Source organism: Poecilia reticulata, chromosome 11 (genome assembly GCF_904066995.2).
Source record: "Poecilia reticulata chromosome 11, P_reticulata-male-v2, whole genome shotgun sequence".
NCBI lineage: Eukaryota > Metazoa > Chordata > Actinopteri > Cyprinodontiformes > Poeciliidae > Poecilia > Poecilia reticulata.
This window is the reverse complement of record NC_088840.1, coordinates 28,177,410-28,205,389: the sequence shown is the minus strand read 5'-3', so window position 1 is coordinate 28,205,389 and position 27,980 is coordinate 28,177,410. Positions and strand designations below refer to the sequence as shown.

The 27,980-nt window shown below is 40.8% G+C and overlaps 2 protein-coding genes and 2 long non-coding RNA genes across 4 annotated transcripts; 2 read left to right on the top strand and 2 right to left on the bottom strand.

Moving 5' to 3' along the window:
* Nucleotides 1–306: 306 nt before the first annotated feature.
* On the bottom strand, nucleotides 307–7,003 carry LOC103473045 (hepatic lectin-like). The gene is made up of 9 exons (XM_081612869.1): nucleotides 6,512–7,003; nucleotides 6,280–6,431; nucleotides 2,200–2,248; nucleotides 2,018–2,119; nucleotides 1,805–1,882; nucleotides 1,283–1,333; nucleotides 934–1,085; nucleotides 720–844; nucleotides 307–639 (listed from the first exon to the last, which is right to left on the bottom strand). The coding sequence occupies exons 1-9, from the start codon at nucleotides 6,513–6,515 to the stop codon at nucleotides 432–434; spliced, it is 921 nt and encodes a 306-aa protein (XP_081468995.1). The 5' UTR covers nucleotides 6,516–7,003; the 3' UTR covers nucleotides 307–431.
* Nucleotides 7,004–11,681: 4,678 nt separating this feature from the next.
* On the top strand, nucleotides 11,682–14,541 carry LOC145553874 (uncharacterized). The gene is made up of 2 exons (XR_014089917.1): nucleotides 11,682–12,743; nucleotides 14,228–14,541. It is a non-coding gene; the product is annotated as an uncharacterized LOC145553874 (long non-coding RNA).
* A 1,093-nt stretch (nucleotides 14,542–15,634) lies between these two features.
* Nucleotides 15,635–16,543, top strand: LOC145553640 (uncharacterized). The gene is made up of 2 exons (XR_014089694.1): nucleotides 15,635–16,146; nucleotides 16,298–16,543. It is a non-coding gene; the product is annotated as an uncharacterized LOC145553640 (long non-coding RNA).
* Nucleotides 16,544–16,590: 47 nt separating this feature from the next.
* On the bottom strand, nucleotides 16,591–27,165 carry LOC103473041 (C-type mannose receptor 2-like). The gene is made up of 15 exons (XM_081612868.1): nucleotides 27,084–27,165; nucleotides 26,606–26,733; nucleotides 25,585–25,689; nucleotides 25,395–25,472; nucleotides 25,056–25,202; nucleotides 24,778–24,929; nucleotides 23,754–23,878; nucleotides 23,501–23,671; nucleotides 18,615–18,652; nucleotides 18,433–18,534; nucleotides 18,237–18,314; nucleotides 17,702–17,737; nucleotides 17,353–17,504; nucleotides 17,136–17,260; nucleotides 16,591–17,055 (listed from the first exon to the last, which is right to left on the bottom strand). The coding sequence occupies exons 2-15, from the start codon at nucleotides 26,646–26,648 to the stop codon at nucleotides 16,836–16,838; spliced, it is 1,572 nt and encodes a 523-aa protein (XP_081468994.1). The 5' UTR covers nucleotides 26,649–26,733; nucleotides 27,084–27,165; the 3' UTR covers nucleotides 16,591–16,835.
* Nucleotides 27,166–27,980: the final 815 nt, after the last annotated feature.

The window sequence follows — 27,980 nt, the reverse complement described above, 5'->3', positions numbered from 1 at the left end:
AACAAACTATTCTGTGTAATAATGTCATTTACTGTATATCTCTCTATTTAGTAAAGTCTTTGGTCTTTATGTTTGTTTTGAATATTTTCACACATGAACTTTGTTATCGCCATCTCCTAAAATAACAGCTGAAATCACTATTGAAGTTAAAACAGTGTCGGATTTTGTAACTGAAATACTGAGTAAAAAACAAAGTATGCATTTTAAATCATGAGTAAAAATCCCCTACAATTGGTTGAAAGTTTGGGGGAAAAAAGGAGCAAAGGAGAGTTTAAGATTTAAAATTGTTCCTGTTTTATTCTGCCATGTTGTTTTAGGAGCTGATGATGAGGAAGAGGAAGAATAAAGATCAGATTAGATTCTCAAAGGACAGAAGGGTTTGTTCTAAAAAACATATTTTGAAGAGATTTTACAAATGATTCCAGTTGAATCTAACGCTCCGTGTCACTGAGCCTCTCCGCTGGCTTAGGGAGATCAGCTGGTTTCTCACAGATGCTTCTCCAACGAAGACCACAGAACTGATCAGACCAACGTATCAGATCATCAGCTGCTTTTTCGATCCCAATCGCTGCACAGTCCTCTCCAGCTGAGTACGTCACCTTCCAGTCATCAGGCTCCCAGGACATCCAAAAACTTAAACTGAGAGACAAAGAGCAGCAAAGTTCAGTAGAAGCATTTGAGTTTTGATAAAGATCAAAATGTTTCCAAACCAGTCAAACCTTTTATTGAGAGCTGATCCGTCCACCCAGAGCCATTTCCCTTCTTCCTCTGAGTCCGTCAGTCCGATCCAGAACTTGTCATATTTGTTCTCCAACAAGCTTCTCAGCCTGCTCTCCAGGAACACCTGAACAGGAGAAGTTGATTAAAATGAATTTGTGTTGAGATGAAGAAACATGATGCAGAGAGAATCTGAACCTCAGCAGAGTTTCATACCTGCTCCTCTCTGCTGTCGATCTTCACCAGGTCTGATCCCAGATCAACGCAGGATAATCTGCTCTTATTCCAAGAGGACATCTGGGTGGAGAAATAATAAAGGCTTCCTTGATATTTCTCCCACTCTGGTCTTCTCACCAAATCTCTTTGACCTTTAATCAGATCAGAACAAAACCTTCAGTGAACCAGGAGGAATAAATCTCTGTAGATGTTTGTGTGGTTTGGAGACAGCAGGAGGCATCTTCTGTCCTGCAGCTACAATCTGACTTCCTGTCTCTGTCAGTCCATCAACGTCTCTTTAACATCATTAGTGGACAGAAATGAGACAAAGATCAGATCATGGACTTACTTTTTGCTTCAGGAGGTGGAGGACATGATGACTGCTGTGAAGATTTTAGTTCTGTTTAGAGAAATAAAAACTGTTTTAACCTCAGTCAGTTATTTTCTTCTTCTAAAGTTGAACTGACGAATAAACATGTTCACAGTAAATCACTGGGATTATTGTGGATGTAGGAATGCTACACCTGGAATAACCAGCGAACTAAAGCTTGAACTGTCTGGTCAGGGATACCCTGGCTGGATGCAGTGGAAGTGGCTCCTATACAGAAAAATGGCCAATATAATGTTCGGGAGAGACGCCTGAACTCAAAGGAACTTTCCGGAGAAAAGAAACTGAACCCATAACGAGGACGACAAGATGGGAAATCACAATCAGGGATGATCATGTTAATAAGAATCCAGAATCGAGCTTCTGATAGAGAGTCAAATATTTGGGGCTGCTTCGACAGCAGAAAGTGAGATGAACTGCGAAAGAAAGCTCCTCTCCAAACACCTGAACCTTGTGGACATCCTTCAACCCTGACAGTCTCACCTGAGATATTTTTCCCCAGAGCTTCAATCTCCTCTTTCAGGGTTTGGAAACTTTCTCTGGTCTCCAGCATGACAAACGCTGAAGGAAAAAACAAGAAAACAGCTGAAGACAACATTCATTCAGGGTGAAGATCTTCATACAGATCATCTAGTTTCTGGTTTGACCTTCAAGAGTTAAAGTCAGTGAAAAGATGATCCATCAGGATGAACTCACAGAGTCTGAAGATGACAAAAACAGCAGCAGCCAGCAGGCAGACCAGAACCAGCAGAACTACTCCCCCTGCTGGCAGCTTGGAGGTTCTGCTGGGGTTTTCACCTGAGGAGCATTTAGATCAGAACCGGATCAGAACCTGGAGACGGACTCACAGAAACTAACATCTGATCTGATGTTCTGACCTTCTTCACTGTTTTGTGTTCGGCTCATCATGCAGACGCTTCTGTTCAACTATCTGAGAACCAAAAACAATGTTTTTACATTTTATATCCATTTTATTATTTCACCTCTGATCACAGTTCATTTCAAAAGGTTATTGATTTATTATAAATGATTGATGAATGTGAATGTTTTGTGCCTCTTACTTTCTTAATAGCAGGACGTCTCCAGGACGTTTTCAGTAAAGCTAAAACAGCTGAATGAGTTTTATTCTCGTCTTTCTTCACTCGTTTGGTCAATAAAATATCCTTCGGAGTTATAAAGGCTGCATATTGTATAAAATGTTTTATATTTAAATCTGGGCTTATTTCATATAAAGTGACAAAGTTTTGTATCTTTGTGCATTCGTTAGTTAGAAAAGTTAAAACTCACCATAAATGTGTCTCTGTCCTCTGCAGGCGGAACAGAATGACTTTTTCAGAATATCTTCATGCTTCATATCTAATGAAACTTCCTGTTGATTTTGATTAAAGATGTTCTTCATCTGCAGCCTCCTCCCAAAGGCTTCTGTTTTTATTTATTTCATTAAAGCTTAAACAGTTTCTGCAATAATAACTTCCCATCATATTAATAATACTTTACATTTTTATTTGCTACATTATGAGGACCTGCTGTCTGTTTTGTTGACTTTTTGTTGTTTTCAGACTAAACATTTGGTGTTCAGAGATCTTTTTGTGCTCTTAATGTACACGCAGAGTCGGTCCGATGATGCATGAGGCCCAAGTTCTAGTTGAGCTCACCCCACACCGGTCACCACAGATCCACAGACCCACTTTTTGATATCATCAGTGTTTGGTCATTTCCCATCCAATTTATTTAATCTAGATGTGCTCATACTGACTGAACATGCTAGTGTTTTGTTTGTGGCTTTGGAGTGGACAGAAGTCACATGTGGAGTCCCTCAAGGTCCAAACTTTGGACGTCTTCTATTCAACAGGTTTGTGCTCCTGCTAGTTCAGGTTCTAACAAGAAATAAAGTGAGTTATCACAGCTACGCAGATGAGACACAGCTCTACATTACGATGTCACCAGGTAACTCGAAAACTGTCCAATCACTGAACAGATCAATGTGTGAATGAGCCAAAACTTTCTCCAGCTGACCAGAAACAAAACTTGAGTTATTATCTTTGGACCTAAAGAGGAACGACCTAGAGTTATAGATCTAGAATTATAGATCTAGAGTCAACACAAGCAGCTTCAGTCACAACAGTAGCTCAGATAATAGACTATATAAAATACTTCTGTTAGTTTATAAATCACTGCATAGCTTAGCGCCAAAATACAGTAAAGCTCTGCTGTCATTGTATCGACCTTCCAGACCTCTCCTGTCTTCTGGGTGTTTTTATGATGTAAATCACTTTGAACTGCTTTGTTGCTGGAATGTGCTTTACTGAAAAACTTTAACTTGAACTTGGTTGGATTCGGTAAAACCCAAATGCCTAACGTGGCTTTATACTAGTGTGACGACAGATGTGACACATCTGGTGTTGGTACATTTTCTACCTCCTAACCAATGAGCTGTGTTGCATTGCCGTACCATTGTCCAATCTGCAAATGAAGAGTCTAGGAATGGTGTGTGGTACAGGTTGAAAAAATAGCACACCGAACTGCACCGACCCACACACAGGGAAAACAAGCCATTAGCTCTTTTGTTGTGTTGGTTCAGTTTCTTTCAGTCTGCAGCAGTTGGATCTTTTCCTTTTGTATCTTGCTCTTTGCCAGAGCAGCAACAGGTCATGTTATGGAGTGACATGTTGTCTTACATTGGACTCCATCATTTAATGGTCCCACTCCAGGAAGGAACCTTTGCATTGTATTTTGACATTATCGAGCTATTGAATTTATTGAAGCAGTAAATTCAGTGTATTTTATGGATCCAGGTTAATCTGGTGACTTGGTTCCTCTGAGTCACTCACCGTTGATGTTCCCATCCTCAAACTCCAAAGATACTTAGTTTGGTTGATGCTCAGATACTCAGTTTTATAAATCCCATAGATCTGATTAGTCCTGGTTGGAAACAGGTGTGTAGGTGCTGATTGCTTAGCTACGCCCTCTAGTGGTGGAAAGCTGAAATGTTAAGTGAAAACACAAAACAGACGCAATAAAACACCCCTGATCATGACAATCCTCTGTTGACTATTATACTTTGTAGGACTGAATTCTGGCTAAAAACAATTGAAGATGATCTTGCTATTTGCCTTTTTTTAAGAAAAGAGGGTTGTCTTTCTAAATCAGACAGTTTTGATCCTGGTACGTTCTGGGTCGGGAACGTAACACTTAGGCTACGTTCACACGACACTGCCGTCAGGAAACTGGTGTTTTCAGATATCTCTTCCAAAAAGTTCCATATTTATACAGCACCACCACAACACATTAAATTGGCTGTAATGGTCATGCCAGGGCACTAGATGGTGCTGTGATTTTAGAATGTAGTCAAAACACGCCAATGCTTTTGACCCTTAGCTTACACCTCTTTCAGAAAACAGTAGTCAATCTGCAATGAGCCAATATATTTATACTCATCTGAAGCTGTACTAAATGTAACTGGTAAGTGGTACAACACAGAACATGCTACCCACCATTGTTTTTGCTGGTGTCTACCCATCGAACAAACCCTGCATGTGTGCTTTTACACCAGCAGAGTACTTCACACCTCTGTGGGAGATGTTTCTGAAAAATGTATCTCCAAGACTTGGTTTAAAAAATGCCGGTGTAAGAGACTCTGGTTACGGGAGATATAAACTCCCGTAACCAGCACAAATGTTCTGGTTTCACTGGACCATAACATTTTTATAGATGGTCCCTCGGATTGGTCCTGAGTCTCTATTAAACCAATTAATGACACTGTAGAGGTCTATGTCAGGTCAGATGACCAAACGATTTTCATAATCTAAAAGAAAATTAGGGTGGAGGAGCACGATATAAAATTTAGAGCCAGAGAACTTTTAGTGCCTATAACAAACCTGTGAGCCTGTACATAAACTGGACGTGGACAGCCACCAGGAACAGGAAGACACTCAGCGCAGAGATATGATGTTCTCTGATGCAGCTCATAAACTACCAAACAGGAAATATGATTTCAGTTTACTGGCTTATTGATCAGATCATGGCAAACATACAAACACTAAAGCAAAGGCTGGAAAATGTGCCATATGCACACAGTGTAAATGCCCTCACTGACCATATGGGTGCGTATTTACTGCAGAGGCCGCCCTGCGGTGCAGCGGAGCCGGACACTGTGAATTAACCCTTAGTTGTAACACCGCATCGGTTCAGAGCTTTGTCACTTTTCCTGCAGCTCAAAGTTTTGTCTCCTGTTAGCTTCAGTTATCTCAGAGCATGTTTCACAGTAGTCCAGTATTTTATAGTTGGCTCTGAAGGACTGCAATAGCTTATGTACAACAAAACTCAAATCTGGTTGTGTACGAGGCCAAGTAAATAAGGTTACCTGCCGTCTCTGCCTGTTATTCATTTTCACAGCATCATCACTGAATCTATTCATAGGGAGTTGATCTTGGTCTTTGAAATCTTTCCAGTGTTTTTTTCCACTCATTTCTCCTGTGACATTCTTACACAAACTTCAGTTTGATTAAAATTAGTGATGGGTCCGGCAACACCGATGTGTCGGCGCATGCGTCAAGCCCACAGACCAAAACCCGTGTCGGTGTGCGTATTGGTCTCAGCAAGTCACGTGACCGATACAGGAACTGTTTCGAAATGACATTAACGCGCCAAACTGTGTTGATAAGGAAGCGAATCTGTCAATCTGTCAATCTGTCAAGAGCATTTGCCAAATGAATTCTTGATCTTTTACAGCTTTGGAGCAGCTTCAAAGGAAATGTTTCTGCTGTGTGGGACCATTTTGGTCTTATTTTGGAAAATACATTTGTTTTCATTTTGTTGTTTCATCCGGTTCTTGTCAGTTTCTACTTGATCTATCTGAATCCAAATTCAGCTGAAATTGACTCTTAGTTTACTTTCATATTATGCTCTGCAGGTTAAGTGTCGCATATGTTTAACTAAACTGTCTTATTGTCTCATACCTGCTCCTCTCTGCTGTCGATCTTCACCAGGTCTGATCCCAGATCAGTGCAGGAGCCTCTGCTCTCAGTCCAGGTGAATCTCTTGGTGTTAAAATAATAACACTTGCTTTGGTTTAGCTCCCAGCCTGGGCCACATTTCAGACACGATGAGTCTGACCACACAATAAAAACAAAAACCTCACTGAGTCAGGAGGAAGGAAGTTGTTGATGTTCCTGTGATTGTGTGACTTACTCATGTTTACTGCAGCTGGAGGAGGAAACGCAGGAGCTGGTTGACATGTTGAAGGAGGTGAAGGTGATGGACATGTAGTAGTTCACATTGTTTCAGAGAGAGAATGAAAACATTTCTTCACAGTAAATCAACATCCTGTGGAGAACGTTGCTAATATCATGAGCTTGATTCACAAACCGTCTCAAATTAAAGATGTCGGCTCTGAACGTGGTGAACATTTTCCAACCCTGACAGTCTCACCTGACAGGTTTCTCCTCACAGCTTCATTCTCCTGTTTCAGGGTCTGGAGAGTCTGATTGGTGTGAATCTGATCAAACGCTGGTTTTAGATGAGAGAGCAGTTAGTTTGGAGGAGTTTAAAAATCAGAGTTCTGGTGATGGAAAGTTCAAACTCCACTGAGTCCAAGAGGCATGAATACATTTACAAGCAGCTGTACAACCATAAATAAGTCCAGAAATTAAAAGACAACCATTACATGTTTTATATTCAAACTTCTGTTTGCAATTGATGACGTGTCACAACAAGAAAAATGAGTGAACATTTTGCCTTTTGCTTATCAAACAAAACAAACATTAACACCAATAAACTAAAAGCAGGTCAGTATTGATAATTTATTGGAACAACAAGTTTCAGTCTGAACTTTGAGGAAACTTTTAAACTCTGACAGTCTCACCTGATTGGTTTCTCCTCAGAGCTTCATTTTCCTCTTTCAGGGTTTGGACGGTTTGATTGGTCATCAAAACAGCAAAAGCTGATTAAAAAAGACAAAAGTTATTTGATATTTAGTGAAACATAAACCTGGTGTTGGTTTATGAGTTAATAAATAAAAATTCTGTGAAAGATTCAACCAACATGAACTCACAGAGTCTGTAGATGACGACAACAGCAGCAGCCAGCAGACCGACCAGAACCAGCAGAACTACTCTCTCTGCTGACATCCTGCAGGTTCTGCTTGTGTTTTCACCTGAGGAGCATTTAGAGCAGAACCGGATCAGAACCAGAAAATGGAGACAAACTCACAGAAACTAACATCAACCTGATGAAACTCTATAAAAATAAAAACTGAACTGCAGACACCGCCACAGGAATCTGCATGAAGCTGCAGCTGGAAATGTTTCCTTAAAAACAACTGAAGCCTAAAGATAAAGTTGTTTCTGGAAAAATCTAAATTAAATCAACACTTTACTAAGTCTGGTTCTCATCAGAACTGGTGTTAATCCAACATGTATCCTACTAACTTGTTGAAACAACTAAAACAGTCAATAATCTTTAACTCTGTTAAACGTTTTTGTCCTCAGGTTAGAAATGTGTTGAAACTCTGACTTTGAGTCCATTTGTCCTGTAAGTGACCCAGAGGAGGGACATAATGAAATCAGGCTTGTGTAACCAGTTCAGATGAAACGTCGTCTTGTTGCTGGTTTGATGCCAGCCTGAAAGACCAAACACTAACATGTTAAACTTGCGGCCTGGTTATCATGACTCATCTTCTCTCTTAGCGGCATTTCAACATCTGGATGTTGAAATTCAGGTTTGGTCGGCCTGCATAACACAACTATTTCTACAAAGACACTGAAATCAGCTGAGCTGCCCAATCTGAAGCCAGGTCACCAAGTTGTCTTAGATCGTTGCTGAACCTCATTATCCCCCTGCAGCGTCTGAGTGTTTGGAAAACATCCAAAGCAAACGTTTTACACTGGAACGGATCGAATAAGGAAAAGTACTGATCCAGAACGATGTGGAGTCGGTCAGAACCAGGAGCTAAAGAGGACCATATATGAAAAGTGTGCATGTAAAAAAACTTTGTCTTATAGGATGAGGAACAACAAATATGGTGGTGACTGTGTGTTGATTAGAGCGTTATGAGAGAGTCTGTATAGATCAACAGGGATTTCTGTGATTCCTGATGGTTCAGTTGTTCTGATATCAGCAGCAGACAAATAAAATCCTTCAGTTTAGCTGAAAATCTGAATCAGGAAGAAAAACGTCCTTAATTTCCTGACATGAAAAGCTTTGTAATCTATTTATTATAATGAAGTAAAGTTGGTGCATCGTTAGGTGACTGGGATGAATTATAACGTATGTGTTACTGACCTGTAACCACTTGTAAAGTTCCTCAAGACGACATTTATATATTCATACAAATCACATTTTATTCTGATTTTCAAGAAATTAAAGGTCAAGTTCAGTTCAGTTGGTTCATAAACTGAACTGAACTGTGATGTGGTTCATGATGCAAACTGTAAGAACGTAAACAAGAAAACAAGAAGTTCTCCAGTTCAGTTCTTCAGAAATACCACTCGTTGTCATGATGAGGAGTTGCGGTGCGGTGAGGATGTACGCCATGAACCCAGATATGAAGGTGAAAATGTAGGTTTGATAATGAAACAGCTCACAGACAGTCTGGGAAACTGGCAGCACGGCAGACGCAATGGGCAAAACTGGTAGTGACAGTAAACAGACTGGACAACGAGAGCAGGAGCCGACATACGACTTCACGGTTCTGCTATGACGACTGACTAACGTTAAACCGATTCAGGACTATACAGTTCTACTGAACGGCTAACTGAGCGAAAATAGCTGACAGGCGTGAGACGTGGGACCTTAGACAACTTACGACAGACTGGTACGACAAGGACCCGACAAGAGACAAGGACATCAGGGAGGGTCAGGAAACTGGACACACCTGGGAACTAATCAGGGGACCGACAGGACGACACAGAGACTCACACAGATCTGAAGAACACAGAAACCCTAAAGTAAAAACACAGAGAACTCAGAATGGGAAAAATCCAAACCCTCCACTTGGCTTCTCCATTATTTGACTTGTTTAACTTTCTTCTTTCCTCTTTTTGTGATTTCATATCCATCTGTTTAACTCAACAGTTAAAGTGACTTTGGTTTGTTTCTGTTTTCCTTCAGTTTGGATGTTAAACGTCTAAAAAGCAGTTTGTGTTCAACCTGTTCATCTGATGAAGACCTCTCAGCTCTGACTGCAGCTTCTTCGTCACTTCCTGTTTACCTCCACATTAATGTTCTTACCTTCTGTGTGTCTCTGTGAGCAACTCATCATGAGGAAACTGAGGACAAAAACATCTATTACATTGTTTTGACAATGAATTTTGTACGAAGAACAAAGTATAATTTTAAATTATCAGTAAAAATTCTTTAAAATTGTACAAATGTCATTATAAAAAACAACATATAAGAGTTTATTTTATTTGTCTCTTGTTTGAGTGGCTATAATGATGAGTAGAAGAAGAAGAATAAAAGTCAGATCAGATTTTCAAAGTACAGGATTTCTATTTTTTTTTACAAACATGCCTTAAAAACTTGTAGAGGTTCACTTTCATGGAAACAGATATTTACATTTTTAAATCTCCAAGCTACAGTCATCAATACGACGAGAAACTACGGCTTTCAATATTTCACTTCCTGAGATGAATGGTAAGAAATATTGAGTTTTTACACAATATTCACATCTTTAGAGTCGTACTAGTACTTTAACAAGCATAATAATCCAGAAAGAAGATTGTTACATTGCTTGTATTTATTCAGTTATCACAAATTTCATGTTGGTTCTTTTTACATTTCATTGTGACTTTGTTTTAAAATACCCAAAACAAATCATCAAAAAGTGGGAATATTTAAAAATATTGAATAAATGTCCAGTATTTTGATTGAATGAAACAGAAAATCATCTGAACTCACCTCCAGCCTCCATCCTCTGTTGACGTTTCAGTTCTTCTGTCGCAGCATCAGTTTCATGTTTCATGACTTTATGTTAAAGAAACTTCCTGATTAAGCTGATGAAGAGGAGGAGTCTTCACCTGCTGCCACTTTCTCATTATTCTGTTATTATACTGATGACATTTCTCTTTATTATAATTTCTAGTCATATTTATTTCCATCCATCGTCTGTACGGCTGCTGCTCTGATCCATCAAAAATCATTTATCATTAATCTCACATTGTGCTGCAGGTCTTTGTGTTGTTGGTAAACAGCAAAATAAAAAACAAAAATGATTAAAGTTCCCAATATATTAATGCATTTTATTTTAAGTTATTAGCATGGCATGAATACCACATAAACATATATGAACTATATGAAAATAGTGATTGGTGTATTTTTAATAAAAGGTTAAAACAGGATTATTTCATTCTCGGTGCTAAACTAATGAACGACTCTCTGCTGTGGCTGCAGTTCATTTAGCTTCGTGTAAAAAACCTCCTGGATGTTTGCAGACGACATCGTCGCAGTGGAGCCTCTTCAGATCCAGATCATGGAAAAACAACTTTAAACATTCATGGTCAGACATTTTGTTTGGCCCAGACTCTCTTCACACTTCCTAACTTTAGATAAAAATATATTTTCTCTCTGGAAAAGGTTTGGTGAATTTGGTAAAGGACCATGAGAAAACTCTGCAGAAATGAATACATTTCAATTTTGTAGTATTTGGAGCCTTTATTTTATATGTTTGAAATTTAGAGTTGAACATGATCTATGTACATTTTCTGCAAGCTTTATATTGATGAAGCTTCCTATTGAGCTTAAAGAATGAACTGGACAATGGCGGCTTTACTCTGCTTATTAATGATTTAATTTTTATCTTCATTTATTTCAAATAAAACAAATAAACTATTCTGCTAATAATGTCTTAGATGATACATCTCTCTATTTGAATTAGCTTCACAGTTTTTGTTATGAAGCAATAAGATGGAAAGTGTGTATGTAATTTGTTTGTTTGTTACCTTTTGGGTGTGTCCCTGTAGCGGCCATCTTGGAACTTCCTAAGAAGGAGGCCCACCTCAAACCCAGCCTTTTATAGAAAGTTTCATGTTTGCTGGAGTTTGATTGGCTGAGCAGTTAATTGAGAAGGCGGGGACAACCATATATAAGAGACTGTTTGCTGTGCAGAAGAGAGACAGAGACTGAGAGAGGACATTGTGGGTTGTGGCTGACTTTTGCTGTGCTGATGGAGGCCGAATAAATCACCTTTGTTCATGGTACAATCTACTATGCTGAGTTTTGAGTTTTTTCTTCCACACCACACTTCTCAGCGTAACAAGTGGTGTCAGGAGTGGGATCATTTGACGCCTGTAAATGAAGGAAGACATCAGGCCAAATGAGAGGAGTTGGACGTGGAAGAACGTGGGACAAAGAAAAGCCCTTTCTGAGATGGAAGACGGACAAAGTGGAGGAACGGCAGAGCCCGATTCACTACCTGAAGGAGCCATGGCTGGTGAAGACATTATGGAACCAGTTGTGCGGCCTAAGCAGACCATATTTGGTGCTGTGAGTAAAGAACTTTCTGAACCTGACATCTTTGATGAAATAAGAGAATTTATGCGACATTCTAAACGAACAGAAGCAATATTGTTTGATCAGATTGAACAGTTGCGCAGTGACCTGCCAAAACTGCAAAGTAATGTTTATGCTGAACATGAGCTGTCTATTGAGACTGGCTTTTCTAAAGAAGCAGCTTTTCCAAAGCGAGAGACTAGGACACTGTCTAGGCAGTCTGCCTCAGAGCAAGCCCAAGGAGCCTCTGATTACCAAGCTGCACCTCATTCTCAATCACTTGCTGCACAGCCTCAGCAGCCTATAGCACATGGAGGTCCAGCACAAAGAGTGGAACCAAACCGTGGAGGTGATCCTAGGATACCTGACTTTAAAGAAGGTGAGGATCCTGAAAGTTTCTTCATACGTTTTGAACGCATTGCTAAAACATGGGGATGGCCCCCAGCTGAATGGGCTGCCAGGGTGGTCACATTATTGACTGGAAAAGCCCTAGATGCTTATGCTGGAATGGATGAAGACCAGTCTGACTCTTATGACTCTATTAAAGCTGCTGTATTGTCTAAGTTTGATGTAACAGAAGAGACCTACAGATACCGGTTTCGAAGCTCCAAGGTACCAGTGGGAGAGAGTGTACGTGAAACCTATGGTCGGATAAAGGGACTCTACAAGCGATGGATGCGGCCTGACAGTCGGAGTAAAGAAGAGATTGGGGAAACAATCATCTTGGAGCAGTATCTACGTGTGCTTCAATCAGATGTTCGCACGTGGGTGAAGGAGAACAATCCAAAGACTGGAGAGGAAGCGGCAGACCTGGCTGAACGTTACCTGGCTGCTCACAGAGAACCTTTCAAGTCAAGAGTAGCAGAGAGACCAAGGTCTATGGAGGTGACACCCCCAGGTGCAACAAATGTGGACAATTTGGACAAGAGGGGTGGTAAGAAGCCTACACAGTCCAGGCTAAATTATAGTCTTATTTGTTACTATTGTCAGCAGCCTGGTCACAAAGCATCTTTATGTCCTTTAAGAAAACCTAAATCAGAGTTATGTGTGGTACCTTCCAAAGAACATAATTATGAACTTGCTTCTGATGGATTGATTCCACATAAACATGTAGTGGATGTGGTGATAAATGGCAAGCTGTAAAAGCTCTTGCAGACACAGGTAGCTCACAAACTCTGGTGAAATCTTCTGTGTTGAGTAATGTACTGCCTAACTTTAACAAACCTGTAAACATTACTTGTGTTCATGGATGTCCGAGAGAATATCCAACTGCTGATGTCACTATTGAAGTTGAAAGCCAAGCTTTTATGTTGACTGTTGGAGTGTTGAATCAGTTAGCATATGATGTGATCCTAGGAGAAGATTTACCAATCTTAGACAGTTTGGTTCAAACAAACTCTGTGGCTTATTCCTGTACTGTCATCACACGTTCCATGGAAAAGGGTTTAGAACCTCTGCCAGATGCAGGTGATGATCTGTATGAAGGAGGAAGTAAGGTCAGGAAATCAAAACGACAGCGCAGACAGGAGAAAAATAAGAACAAAAACAGGTCGAAACTTCCTGAACCTGTATTGTCATTAACTCCATGTAGTGATTTCCAGTGGGAAATGCCTAATAACTTTAAAGAGAGACAGGAAAACGATCCATCTTTGAAACCTCTCTTTAAAAAGCATGCAAAGATGGTGGAAAAGAGAGTACAGAGGTTAAAGGTTTAGCAGGAGAACCTTTTATTATAAAGGATAAACTGTTGTATCTAGCAGACATTGATGAACCCAGACTTGTTGTGCCAAAAGAATATCGTTCAGTAATTCTGCATTTGGGTCACACGGTACCATGGTCAGGACACCTAGGACAGGCAAAAACCTATAATCGTGTTGCTCAACGTTTTTATTGGCCAGGATTATATAAAGACGTGGTTGACTACTGCAAAACATGTCATGACTGTCAGTTGGTGGCCCCTACTAAAGTTTCAGACCGAGCCCAGTTGCAGACATTACCTATAATGAGTGTTCCTTATGAGAGAATCGCCATGGATATCATAGGTCCTTTACCTAGGAGCAGTAATGGCCATAAATATGCATTAGTCATCTGTGATTATGCAACCAGATATCCAGATGTTTACCCATTACGTTCTCTGCAGGTCAAGCACATTGTTCGATGTTTAGTTGATCTTTTCTCCAGAGTGGGTATCCCAAAGGAGATTCTGACAGATCAGGGTACCAATTTCATGTCACAAGTGATGAGAACTCTTTATGATCAACTGGGTGTAAAAGGTATTCGTACTACCCCATACCATCCAGAAACCGATGGTTTGGTTGAACGATTCAATGGTACATTAAAGCAGATGTTGAGAAAGTTTATTGATGACACTGGCAAAATCTGGGATAAATGGTTGCCTTTTCTTTTGTTTGCTTACAGAGAAGTACCACAAGCTTCAACTGGTTTTTCTCCTTTTGAGTTGCTTTATGGGAGACAGGTTAGAGGCCCTTTGGACATGCTGAAGGAGAACTGGGTGGCTGGAGCGGCGTCCGGATCCAGAGAAGCGGCTTCACCAACAAACATCATCTCCTACATACTGCAGATGAGAGACAAACTGGAAAAGTACAGAGAACAAGTTAAAGATCATATGGAGAAGGCACAACTTAAGCAAAAGGTATGGTACGACAGACATGCCCGTGAGAGAGAGCTGAAGACTGGCCAGAAAGTCCTATTACTTTTGCCCAGTGGGCCAAGTAAGTTGCTTGCTAAATGGCAAGGACCCTACACTGTGGTCAGAAGAGCAGGACCAGTGACTTATGAAATTGTCTGTCCAGAAAAACAAAAGTCAAAGCAGCTGCTCCATGTAAATCTGTTGAAGGAGTATCATGAAAGAAATGTTCCAGAACGGGATGTGAAGCAGACCCTGATGGTACAAGATGTCCAGCCTGAGGACAGCGCCATTTTGAAAGATGGAGAAGCCGAAATGAGCCCATGCAGAGAAGTGGCCAAATCTGAAGAGGCTCCAAAGCATCTGACTCCTGATCAGTGGCGACAGCTTGGTGAGATTAAACAGTCTTTTCCATCCCTGTTTGCAGATGTACCTGGGCGAACTGAAGTTATAACGCACAAGATAACTTTGAAAGATACAACACCTGTTCGTCTTAGGCCGTACAGGATCCCAGAAAGAATGATGGATTCACTGAAAAAAGAGGTCCAGATGATGCTGGAAATGGGAGTGATAGAGCCATCAAGAATGAGTGGTCAAATCCCATTGTGTTGGTTCCTAAAAAAGACTCAAATCAACTTCGTTTTGTTCTGACTTAAGAAAGTTAAACAGCATTTCCTGTTTTGATTCGTATCCCATGCCACGTATTGACGAGCTCCTGGAAAGACTGGGGAAGGCTAAGTACATCACTACCTTAGATTTATGTAAAGGTTACTGGCAAGTGCCTTTGGAGCCATCCTGTAAAGAATACACAGCCTTTCAGATTCCAGGAATGGGTTTTCCATTACACTGTTCTACCCTTTGGTCTACATGGAGCACCAGCTACCTTTCAAAGGTTGATGGACATTATCCTTGCTGACTGTTCAGAGTTTGCGCTGCCTACCTGGATGATGTTGTGATCTACAGTGAGACCTGGGAGAATCACCTACAGCATTTAAAGGCTGTAATGGAAGGGTCCAGAATGCTGGTCTGACTTTGAATGTGAACAAGTGTGCATGGGCACAAGAGGAAGTAAAGTATTTGGGCTAATTGTTGGCCGTGGACAAATAAAGCCACAACTTGAAAAAGTAAAAGCCATTCAAACAATTTCCAGACCTCAAACAAAGAAGCAGTAGATCATTTTTGGGCTTAGTTGGGTGGTATAGAAGATTTATACCCCATTTCTCAACTTTAGCAACCCCTTTGACTGAGCTGACAAAAAAGTCTACTTCTAAAATTATGTGGAAGGAAGACTGTGAACATGCATTTCAATCTTTAAAGAAACTGATTTGTCGAGCTCCTGTTTTACAGAGTCCTAACTTTTCCAAGCCGTTTGTTGTTCAAGTGGATGCTTCAAATGTTGGTCTTGGAGCAGTGCTGGCCCAGGGAGAAGCTGGTAAAGAAAAACCTGTCCTTTTCTTAAGTAAAAAACTGTTTGATCGGGAGAAAAAGTACTCCACAGTAGAAAAGGAAGGACTCGCAATAAAGTGGGCTTTGGACTCTTTAAGATATTATCTCCTAGGACGGGAGTTTACTTTGCAAACTGATCACAGACCTCTGAAGTGGATGCAATCCAAACAGCATCAGAATGCCCGTATATTACGTTGGTGCCTTGCCCTTCAGCCATACCAGTTCACCATACAGCATTGTCCAGGTAAGAAAAATCTTATTGCTGACTACCTTTCTCGTTTGCCTGAGTTGTGTAAACCAGAAGGGGGAGGAAGTGAGTAAATGTTATGAAGCAATAAGATGGAAAGTGTGTATGTAATTTGTTTGTTTGTTACCTTTTGGGTGTGTCCCTGTAGCGGCCATCTTGGAACTTCCTAAGAAGGAGGCCCACCTCAAACCCAGCCTTTTATAGAAAGTTTCATGTTTGCTGGAGTTTGATTGGCTGAGCAGTTAATTGAGAAGGCGGGGACAACCATATATAAGAAGACTGTTTGCTGTGCAGAAGAGAGACAGAGACTGAGAGAGGACATTGTGGGTTGTGGCTGACTTTTGCTGTGCTGATGGAGGCCGAATAAATCACCTTTGTTCGTGGTACAATCTACTATGCTGAGTTTTGAGTTTTTTCTTCCACACCACACTTCTCAGCGTAACAGTTTTATTTCCCTAAATGTTAAATTATGATAAAACACAGATGTGTGTGCTGCCCTCTGGTGGTCTTTGTGTGTTTTGAATATTTTGTCGTGGGAACCAGCTCGTTACAGCTGAGTTGGGTTTGGTAACTGGAACAATTTATGAAAACAAAATGACTGACAGTTTAAATCATGAGTGAAAAATTGTTTCAGAGTTAGAAAATGAAGAATAAATGAGAGTTTATGAAGGAAAATCAGATGGCAATTAAATTTCAGTGGAATTGTCAACGTCAAAGTCATAGTCATCGTAATAGCCATCTTCATCTGATTTCTCACAGATGCTTCTCCGGCGAAGACCACAGTTCTGATCAAACCAACATATCAGATCATCAGCTCCTCCTTTCTTCCCCATCCCTCCACAGTCCTCTCCAGCTGGATCTGTTTTGTACAGGTTATCAGGCTCCCAGGGCATCCAGAAACTTAAACTGAGAGACAAGGAGCAGCAAAGTTCAGTAGAAACATGTGACTTTGATAAATATAAAAAAACTTCCCAAATCAGTCAAACCTTTTATTCAGAGGAGATCCGTCCACCCAGAGCCATTTGCCTTCTTCCTTTGAGTCCGTCAGTCCGATCCAGAACTTCTCTAGATCGTCCTCCATCAAGTCTCTGACCCTGATCTCCAGAAACATCTGAAACAGTTAGATTTTTCTGAGCTCAGATGAAGAAACATGATAACGAGATGAAATCAGAGAGAATCTGAACCTGCAGCAGAGTTTCATACCTGCTCCTCTCTGCTGTCGATCTTCACCAGGTCTGATTTCTGACCAACGCAGGAACGTCTGCTGTCAGTCCAGGAGGATTTATTGGTGGAGAAATAATAAAGACTTCCTCGATATATCTCCCACTCTGGTCTCTTCTTCAAACATCTCTCACCTTCAAACAGATCAGAACAAAGCCTTCAGTGAACCAGGAGGAATAAATCTCTGTAGATGTTTGTGTGGTTTGGAGACAGCAGGAGGCGTCTTCTGTCCTGCAGCTACAATCTAACTTCCTGTCTCTGTCAGTCCATCAACGTCTCTTTAACATCATTAGAGGACAGAAATGAGACAAAGATCAGATCATGGACTTACTTTGTTCTGTTGGACATGTTGGACATGTTGGCTGCTCTGTTTAGAGAAATAAAAACAGTTTTAACCTCAGTCAGATATTTTCTTCTCCTAAATCTGAACTGATGAACAAACATGTTCAAACTTTGGTCTCTTGTTGGTGAACTTCAGTACAAACATGATCAGATGTTAATCCCAGATTTACATCTGATGCATGAACATCTGTGCAGGTGTTGAGTGTCAGCAGCTTCATCAGACTGACAGTCATGATGTCTCAGTGATGCAGCAGAAACATTGTTGGATAAAGAGCAGAAAGCAGAAACATTGATCTGTTTCAGCAGAAACATCTCAGCAGTTTCACCACTAATACACCAAACTGCTGAGTTACAGTAACAATGTTAACCTGGTTTTTACACAAAACTTCACAACGTTGCAGAGACTCACTGACTGTGTTTATTTTGAAATTTGATCCAGATTTGATCAAAGGAGTTCAGATCATCTAGTGAAAGACACCATCAGTCTGACTCTTCTGGGAACCTTCAGACTCTGACAGTCTCACCTGAGATATTTCTCCTCAGAGCTTCATTCTCCTCTTTCAGGGTTTGGAAACTTTCATTGGTCTGCAGCACAACAAACGCTGATGAAAGAGAGAGACAAAAGTTCAAGTCAGAATTCAGTCAGCATAAAGATGTTCACACAAATCATCTGTCATTTCTTTTGATCGGTGAAAAAATGATCCATCAGGATGAACTCACAGAGTCTGTAGATGACGACAAAGGTCACAGCCAGCAGGGATCCCAGAACCAGCAGAACTACTCCCCCTGCTGGCAGCTTGGAGGTTCTGCTGGGGTTTTCACCTGAGGAGCATTTAGATCAGAACCGGATCAGAACCTGGAGACGGACTCACAGAAACTAACATCTGATCTGATATTCTGACCTTCTTCTGGGTTCTTTGGACGATTCATCATGAAGACGCTTTAGTCCAATTCACTGAGAAACAAAATAAAATAGATTTTTAGAATTTAATATTATCACTTCAATCATTTCACATCTAAGTACAGTTAATTTATTATCATTATCAAATAATTTATTTAGCCTTTATTTAACCACATTAATCTCATTGAGGGTTGAGATATTTTGGCCAATGCTGCAGTATAAATGCGAGATGCTCAGTGACTCAGTTGGTAGCACTGTTTCCATGCAGCAAGAAAGTCCTGGGTCTGATTCCCGGTTCTGGATCTTTCTTTCTCTAAATTCTCCTTTGTGAGTGTGTGTATGGTTGTGTGTCCTGTCTGTCTCTGTGTTGCTCTGTGACAAACTGGCGACCCGTCCAGGATGTACCCCGCCTCTCAACTTTCTCTTCACAATATCCCACAGATTCTCTATGGGGTTCAGGTCAGGAGAGTTGGCAGGCCAATTGAGCACAGTAATACCATGGTCAGAATTCCAGTGGTTTTGGCACTGTGAGCAGGTGCCAGGTTGTGCTGAAAAATGAAATCTTCATCTCCATAAAGCTTTTGAGTAGATGGAAGCATGAAGTGCTCCAAAACCTCCTGATAGCTGCTGCATTGACCCTGCCTTGATAAAACACAGTGGACCAACACCAGCAGCTGACATGGCTCCCCAGACCATCACTGACTGTGGGTACTTGACACTGGACTTCTGGCCTTTTGGCGTTTCCTTCTCCCCAGTCTTCCTCCAGACTCTTGCACCTTGATTTCAGAATGACATGCAAAATTTGCTTTCATCCGAATAAAGTACTTTGGACCAATAAAAGAAATTGGTCCATTAAAGCTGAACGAAGCAGCAACTGACCTAAGAGAGAGAATCATGGCCCGAATGACACCAGACGACCCCAACGCCAATTACAACGGCTGAGTGAAGTACCATCAGAAAGTCTCATTGAAGATGTGAATGCAGCATTGAGAACGATCCCTACCACCACCATAACAGAAACCAGTGACCTGATATACACCTCAGCATCAGTGATCCTTGAGATACTTGGCTATAAGAGCAACCATGAGACCCAATACCCACCATGGAAAAGACGGTTAGAGGCTAAGATCAAGATAACAAGGAGGGAAGTGAGCCAACTGTCAGAGCTCCAAAGGGGTGCAATGAAAAGATCAGTACCCAAGAAGTACAACCAGATGCCCATACCTGAAGCACTCGAAACTGCCAAACAAAGGCTCCAAGCCTTGGCCAGCCGCCTAAAGAGGTACACAAGAGAGGATGAAGTCAGGAGAATCAACCGGCTCTTCTCCACCCAACCAGCTAAAGTGTACTCTCAACAGCAGGGTAATAACAACAGAGCTGACCCACCAAGGCTGGAGACTGAACAATACTGGAAAGGCATATGGGAAAGGGAGGCGTCCCACAACAGCAATGCACAGTGGCTAACCTCTGTACGAGAGGACCACAGCAACCTCCCTGAACAAGCCCCGGTAACCATCACTGTGGCAGATGTCCAAGAAAGAGTCTCGGGTATGAAAAACTGGACAGCACCAGGACCTGACATGATCCATGCCTACTGGCTAAAGAAACTCACCGCCCTCCATGAGCGACTGGTAGCTCAAATGAACCAGCTGATACAAAATGGGACTCACCCTGAATGGTTAACTGAAGGGCGCACAATCCTGATACAGAAGGATTCCTCAAAGGGTTCAGTCCCACCGCTTGGATTGATTACAAGAAATCCTATGACTCAATGCCACACACTTGGATCATTGAATGCTTAGAGATGTACAACATCAATAGGACTCTAAGAGCCTTCATTGCAAACTCGATGGGGCTGTGGAAAACCACCCTTGAAGCCAACTGCAAACCACTTGCACAAGTGTCCATCAAATGTGGCATATACCAAGGAGATGCTCTGTCCCCACTGCTGTTCTGCATATGCCTGAACCCTCTCAGCCAAATCATCAACAAGACTGGCTACGGATACTCAAGAATGGGGCCACGATCAGTCACCTCCTCTACGTGGATGACATCAAGCTGTACGCCAAGAGCAAGCGAAACATCGACTCACTGATCCACACCACCAGGATCTACAGCACTGACATTGGGATGTCATTCGGACTAGAGAAGTGTGGTCGGATGGTTACAAAGAGAGGGAAGGTCGTCCGCACAGAAGGTGTCTCACTCCCAGAAGGAACAATAGCAGACATAGAGCACAGCTAGAAGTACCTGGGAATACCACAAGCAAATGGCAACCTCGATGAGGTCACAAGCAAAGGAGCCACAGCCAAATACCTCCAACGAATAAGGCAAGTCCTGAGAAGCCAGCTCAATGGCAAGAACAAGATCTGTGCAATAAACAGCTATGCCTTACCAGTAATCAGATACCCTGCCGGAATAATTAGCTGGCCAATGAAAGAGATGAAGGCCACGGATGTTAAGACTCGGAAGCTACTAACCATGCATGGAGGATTCCACCCCAAATCCAGCACCCTGAGACTGTATACAAGCCGTAAGGAAGGAGGCAGAGGACTAGTGAGTGTGAGAGCCACTGTCCAGGATGAAACATCCAAGATCCATAAATACATCAAGGACAAAGCCTCAACGGACGATGTGCTCAGCGAATGTCTCAGCAATGGGGAACAGAAGACAAGGTGCTGGAAGTACCATCATGGGAGCCATCTGTGAGAAAATCCCAATATATCATATCAGCGTTTAGTTTATAACGATCTTTAAAATGCAGTCAGAGCTCATCTGGTTTCTGTCTGGTTGTGACCACAGCTGCTGCTGCTTCCTGCTCATTTATCTGCTTTAATGTTCTTACAGTCGCTGCAGCTTTTAGCGCTTTGACACAAACCCTTCAGTTTTCACACTGAACTGAAATGATGATTCACCAGATTCATGTTAGTCACGTATTTATAAATGTTGATCACGATTATAATTTAACTCTGATAGTTTCTAACGTCCCATGATGCCATTTAGAGCAGAACCACATCAGAACCTGGAGACAAACTTACAGAAAACTAACAACATAAACTCTACAGACTAAAACCCCTTCATGCTTTCTGATCCATGAGGAAACTTTCCTCCACCGATCAGCGAGTGATAAAGTCTCTCCTCTCTTATTCTGCCGTCGCTCAGCTTTTTACTACAGATTTTATTCCCACTGTCACCAGATGCTTCCTTTATAAAGTCCTTTAATGGTTCACCTGTTTCCTCCTCCTGGTTAAAGATTTGATGAAAAGTCAGTAAAAATATTCCTACCTGTTTTGTAGCTGTGCTAACGACTCTTCATGCAGAGATTCGTCCAACTTTAAACCAAACTCTGCGACTGTTTGGAGATCAGAGACTGAACAGGAAAACATCCATCAAGTTCTCCTCCATGGACTCTTTGTGTTTCTCTGCTTCCTGTCTCACAGCTTTATGTTGAAGAAACTTCCTGTTTGGGCTGAAGCAGGTTTATGTCCAAGCTACTTCCTACAACATTTCTTATCCTAATTTAATTAAAGCTCTCTTATTCAAACACTGTAGGTTTACTGCAACATTTTATATTTTAAGTATTTTATTCACTTTATTTCAACTTTTATTTCAGTCAGCAAACAGACGTGGATGTGCTGCCCCCTTCTGGTTCAATTCTGTTTTTTTTTTCTATTTGATTAATGCATTAAAACTTAATCCGACAGCATTGAAGAACCATAAAATCGAAATTACAAAAATAAATTTGCTTAATGGAAACACACCAGTTATGAATAACCTCTTGTTATAAACCTTTTTTTGGCGTATTTTCTAAATCTTCAAAGGAAAATTTTTTTCTCATCACACTATTCATGTGATCAGCCGTCGATGTTCCTGTGGGCAGCTGAAGAACAGGAAGCTGCTCTGTCACTTCAGAGATAAGATGCTGAGAAACTGAACAGGAAACATGATCTCTGCTCACCAACTTATTGATCAGATCATAGAAAATATTGCAACATCTTCAGTCTGCAGCATTTCATAATATTTACATTTGGTTTTATTTAAAAAATGCTATTTACACATGATGCTGATCTGATTTTTGGATTTTTGTCACGGGTGCCCAAAGTGCGGTCCGGGGGCCGTATGTGGCCCCCCGCTGTAACTCAAAAATTACACAACTTTGGCCCAGAAGCACAGGTTGTTGATCCTAATGGAAACTTTTTGATTTTAATTATTACAAACAAATTTAAATGTTCTTTTAAAATGTAACATGTTTAATGCAATGCATGCGCGGAGCTACAGGGGGGACTGGGAGGGGGATGGCTGCCCCGGGCCCGGAATGGGTGCCAGGGAGGGAGGAATTGTTTCAAATCGCTTTAATGTCTGACAGAGAAAGTGCGCCCTCACCTGTTCAGAAAGGTGTATGTAATGTTAAAGTTACTGTCCCTCAATGGAATATATAGTAGTCAGTCCCAGTGACTGTTTCACTCACGGTTTAGCCGATGTGCTTCCTGGGTAAAAATGAAATGAGAAACGCAGCCCGAACCGAACCGCACTGTATGTTTAGCCTGTAGTTCCTGTAATGGCCTGTAGATGTCCTCAGTTACTCCAGTTGCAGCTCCCAGTTCCACCAGCTGTTCTGACCCAGTTGCACCAGTCACTGGTGTTCAGTTATGATAAATGTTGTGTTTGGATTTTGAAGCATAATGTTCACATTACTAAAGGAATGAAGGATAAATAACATTTATGTCAGCAGGATTTTATTTTCTATTCTGTTTATTTATAAATCTCCAGTCAGCAATAACACATCATCTGAAAGTACATCAAAGGTCTAAATTTAAATCTGACGTTTTGTATCTTAATTCAGTCCAGACAGAAAGAAAACGTCTTAAACGTTTTTGTAAAAACAATCAAATTTCTGCTGGTTTCTCACAGATACTTTTGAGTTGAACATGACAGGAATGATCATCCCAACTCTTCAGATCTACGCTGTTTCCTTTCTTGTCCATCCTCCCACAGTCCTCTCCTGCTGGGTTCTGACCGGCCCAGTTGTTTGGTTCTCCATCAGACCAGAAACTTAAACTAGAGCAAAGAAAAAACACAAAACTAAAGCAAAGAAATGCGATTTTAAACCTTGAAAAGAAACAAACAACTTTATCAAGACCTGGGGTCCAGCGGTGACCCGTCCACCCAGAACCATCGGCCTTCTGTCTGTGAGTCTGTCAGTCCGATCCAGAATGCGTCCGGAGACGTCTTCATTTTCTCCTTCAGTTTAGATTCCAGAAACATCTGAACAGAAAGAGATGATTATAAAAGCTGCGTTTCCAATGACCATGATGGCAAATTGGAAGCACAAAAATAAATGTGCTCAATGGAAACTCACCAATTTAAAAAGAAAACTCTAGTTTTCTGATAAAAAGCTTCGGCGCCAGGAGGAGGTGGTTTTTTAGGTGTATGGAAATTAAAGTATTTTGCAAAACTGCAATAAAATCACTTTTTTCCATCATGAGTCACATGACCAACAACCGGATGTTACTACTGGAGGAAACGATGAAGAAGACGACAGGATGCTGTGCCTTGTTCCTCCTACAGGAAGTAGGATCATTTTTTAAAGTCTTATTGAGTGAAGCATTTTATTCACATGTGATTCTTTTTAGTTTTGCACACATAATGGAAACACAGATAATGACTGAGATCTTTCTGTGCTGAGATGAAGAAACATGACGATGCAATAAAATCAGTAAGAACATGAACCTGCAGCTGCATTTCCGTTAATAAGCTCAAAATTGTCAATATTTCGCTCATGTTGAAAAAACACTATTTTCAATTGTTTCCATTCAATAAGAAACACAATTAAAATCACACAAAGGAATAAGTTTGTTCACACAATAAGTTATTTAAAAACACGCTGTCATGATGCTCCAGCTACTTCCTGGTTTGCTCCACTGGCAACATCCGGTTGTTGATCATGTGACTTATGTGATGCAAACAAAATGTTAACAGTCCAGTTTTGGGAAATATATATATATTTTGTTACGGCCAAAATAAAAACATTATCCTAAAGCAAAACTTTTTTATCAAGAAACAAACGTTTTTCAAAATTGCCTCGTTTCCATTAAGCAAATGTATTTTGAAAATGTCTCATTGTCCAAATCTCTGGTGAATAGAAACACAGCAGAGTTTCATACCTGCTCCTCTCTGCTGTCGATCTTCACCAGGTCTCCTCCCTGATCAACGCAGGAACGTCTGCTGTCAGTCCAGGAGGACATCCTGGTGTTAAAATAATAACAGCTTCCTGCAGGCTGCTCCCAACCTGCTGCACACTTCAGGCATGTTTCATCTTCAGACAGATAAGAACAAAGACATCAGGGAATCAGATTGAAGAAATCCTGCATCTGTACGTCCATCAATGTCTCTAACATCAGTAGAGGACAGAAATGGGAGAAATATTAAATCCTGGACTTACGTTTCACTTCAGGAGGTGAAGGACATGTTGGAGGTGGAGGACATGTTGGAGGTGGAGGACATGTTGGAGGTGGAGGACATGTTGGAGGTGGAGGACATGTTGAAGGTGGAGGACATTTTGCCTGTATTGTTCTGCTCAGATTAACTCCTGATAAAGGAGACATAGATTCAGTCTCATCATGTGTCACAACAAGAAAAATGAGTGAACATTTGGTCTCTTGCTTATCAAACAAAACAGAAACATTAACACCAATAAACTAAAAGCAGGTCAGTATTGATCTTTTATTGGTACAAGTTTCAGTCTGAACTCTGAGGAAACTTTAAACTCTGACAGTCTCACCTGATTGGTTTCTCCTCAAAGCTTCATTTTCCTCTTTCAAGGTTTGGACGGTTTGATTGGTCATCAAAACGGCAAAAGCTGATTAAAAACAGACAAAAGTTATTTGATATTTAGTGAAACATAAACCTGGTGTTGGTTTATGAGTTTATAAATTAAAATTCAGTGAAAGATTCAACCAACATAAACTCACAGAGTCTGTAGATGACGACGAGAGCAGCAGCAGCCAGCAGGCCGACCAGAACCAGCAGAACTACTCTCCCTGCTGTCAGCTTGGAGGTTCTGCTGGGGTTTTCACCTGAGGAGCATTTAGAGCAGAACCGGATCAGAACCTGGAGACGGACTCACAGAAACTAACAAACCTCAACCTGGTTAAAAAAACTCTTTAATAATAAAACTCATATCTGACTGAAAGAATCACTGAGTTCATGTATTTTCCATACAATTTTCCATTAAATTCAAGTTTAGGTTTTATCTCACCAATATGAACTTGTTTCAATATTTTGTGAAGTTGTAACAAAGAATATCATGCAGCTCAGAGCCCACCAGTGGTAAATTCAGGTGAGTGGACTGGATTTGGACCGACCCACCATCATAAAGCCCCTGAGTCGACAGTGCAGCTCAGAGGTCAAACATCCATCCATCCATTTTCTTGCACCCTTGTCCCTAAGTGGGGTCAGGAGGTGCTGGTGCCTCTCCAGCTTACGTTTCAGGTGAGAGGCGGGGTCACCCTGGACAGGTCGCCAGGACAGGACACACAGGACAAACAACCATGCACACACACACACACACATGGACAATTTGGAGAGGCCAATTAACCTGACAGTCATGTTTTTGGACTGTGGGAGGAAACCGGAGTACCCGGAGAAAACCCACGCATGTACAGGGAGAACATGGAGACTCCATGCAGAAAGACCGGGGCCGGGAATCAAACCCAGAACCTTCTTGCTGCAAGGCAACAGCTCTACCAACTGCGCCACTGTGCAGCCCCAGAGGTCAAACAGCCAACATAAAATCAAAGGAATCGTCTGCACAGAGACGTGACCTTAACCTGATAAAACACCTTTTGGAATGATGGGAGAGGAAACTGAGAGCCAGACGACATCAAAGTCAACGAGCTAAGATCACATCAAGCTTTCCATTTCAAAAAGGATCGTTAAGGTGTGTGTGTGTGTGTAGGTGTGTGTGTGTGTGTGTGTGTGTTCATCACCGACCTGCTGATTTACCCTCTTCATCGCTCTGTGGACGTTTCATCATGGGGAATTAAAGAAATAACCTCTGACCTTTTATATATTTACTCTGTTCCTCTTTTCAAGATAGCCGACTTTATGCAAAAATGAATCTGAAAATGTAAACCAGCAAATCAGTTTTTAGGCTGTGAATCACTGATCTATAATAAAGATCCACAAGTCTTCTCAGATTATTTAAGAGTGAAATACATTTCCAAACACATCAAAACACCAAAATAAATGATAACATGTATTTTAAGAAGCTATTTTCATCAGAAACCAAGCAAATATATATATTTTAAAAGTCTTAACATGGATATTTGCTTCAGTGTGACCTAAAAGACGTTTCAGGAACCAAACTACACAAAATCGAGCCAAAGATTGAAAAATACATCCTATTTTTCTGGCCTAGCGATTTTTTCTCCTCAGATTTTCAATTGGAAGAAAAATGATGAAAACTCACCAATAATGTGTTGATGTCTCTGCTGTTGATGTCGGAGAGACGAAGAGATGCAGATCTTCACATTTAGCTGCTTTGATTAAACTTCCTCATGAAACTGAAGGAGGAGGCTTGACTTCCTCATGTTTGTCTTATTTTAATAAGAAAAAGCTGCATAATTAAACACTCTATTTATCAATCAATGTATTTGAAACATACACGTTTTAATTATTAGAGTTCAGTTTTCATTTTCCAAATGACACAGCTGCACTCCTGGATGGATTATTTACATTTTTACACAAAGTCTGACAGTAAAATAAATCTGAAAGGTTCTGGACCTAAAGTTTTCACATCAATCTTTGATTTTATCAAGATTATGACTATAAATCATAAAGATTAATTTGTGTAAGTATTTAGTTTCTGGCATGCAGTTTATTGTCTGAAAGCCATAAATAGCACAACCTGTTTAATACACAGGTTTTGCTTTTGTTTCTCAGACTTTGAACTAATGAAAAACAGGAAACTGAACTCTGTTTCACATGTTTCCTAAAAGAGAAGAAGAAAAATAAACACTTTTGCAGCACCACCTTCATCAGTTCTTGATATTTTTGTTTAATTCTGTTTCTTTATTTTTTTGAGTGACTCACATTTCAGATAAATTTCACTCTGACAAAATATGAGTAAATATATATAATTTACCCTTGCATATTTTAGAAGACAGGTATATCACATGTACAAACATATCAGGGATGCAATCCTTCTCCAGACTGGATCAGGCAGGATGGCTTGCATCCATTTTTTCCCCCTTTATCAACAAATCATCATTTAAAATCTGGTTTTAAATTTTGGTTTTCCAAAAAAGTCAAAAAAAGAAGAAGCAGAAGCCAAAAACATGAAAATAACGAAGGATTTCATGGACGT

Excerpts from the sequence above, each read along its gene's own strand:
- LOC103473041 (XM_081612868.1), bottom strand. The coding sequence starts at position 26,648 with ATGATGAAACGTCCACAGAGCGATGAAGAGGGTAAATCAGCAG. Across the intron at positions 23,672-23,753 it reads GGGTCACCGCTGGACCCCAG|TTTAAGTTTCTGGTCTGATG; the intron begins GTCTTGATAAAG and ends TCTTTGCTCTAG. Across the intron at positions 17,505-17,701 it reads AACATGTCCAACAGAACAAA|GTGAGAGATGTTTGAAGAAG; the intron begins GTAAGTCCATGA and ends ATCTGTTTGAAG.
- LOC103473045 (XM_081612869.1), bottom strand. Across the intron at positions 1,883-2,017 it reads TTTTGTCATCTTCAGACTCT|CGTTTGTCATGCTGGAGACC; the intron begins GTGAGTTCATCC and ends TTTTTCCTTCAG. Across the intron at positions 640-719 it reads GGATCAGCTCTCAATAAAAG|TTTAAGTTTTTGGATGTCCT; the intron begins GTTTGACTGGTT and ends TTTGTCTCTCAG.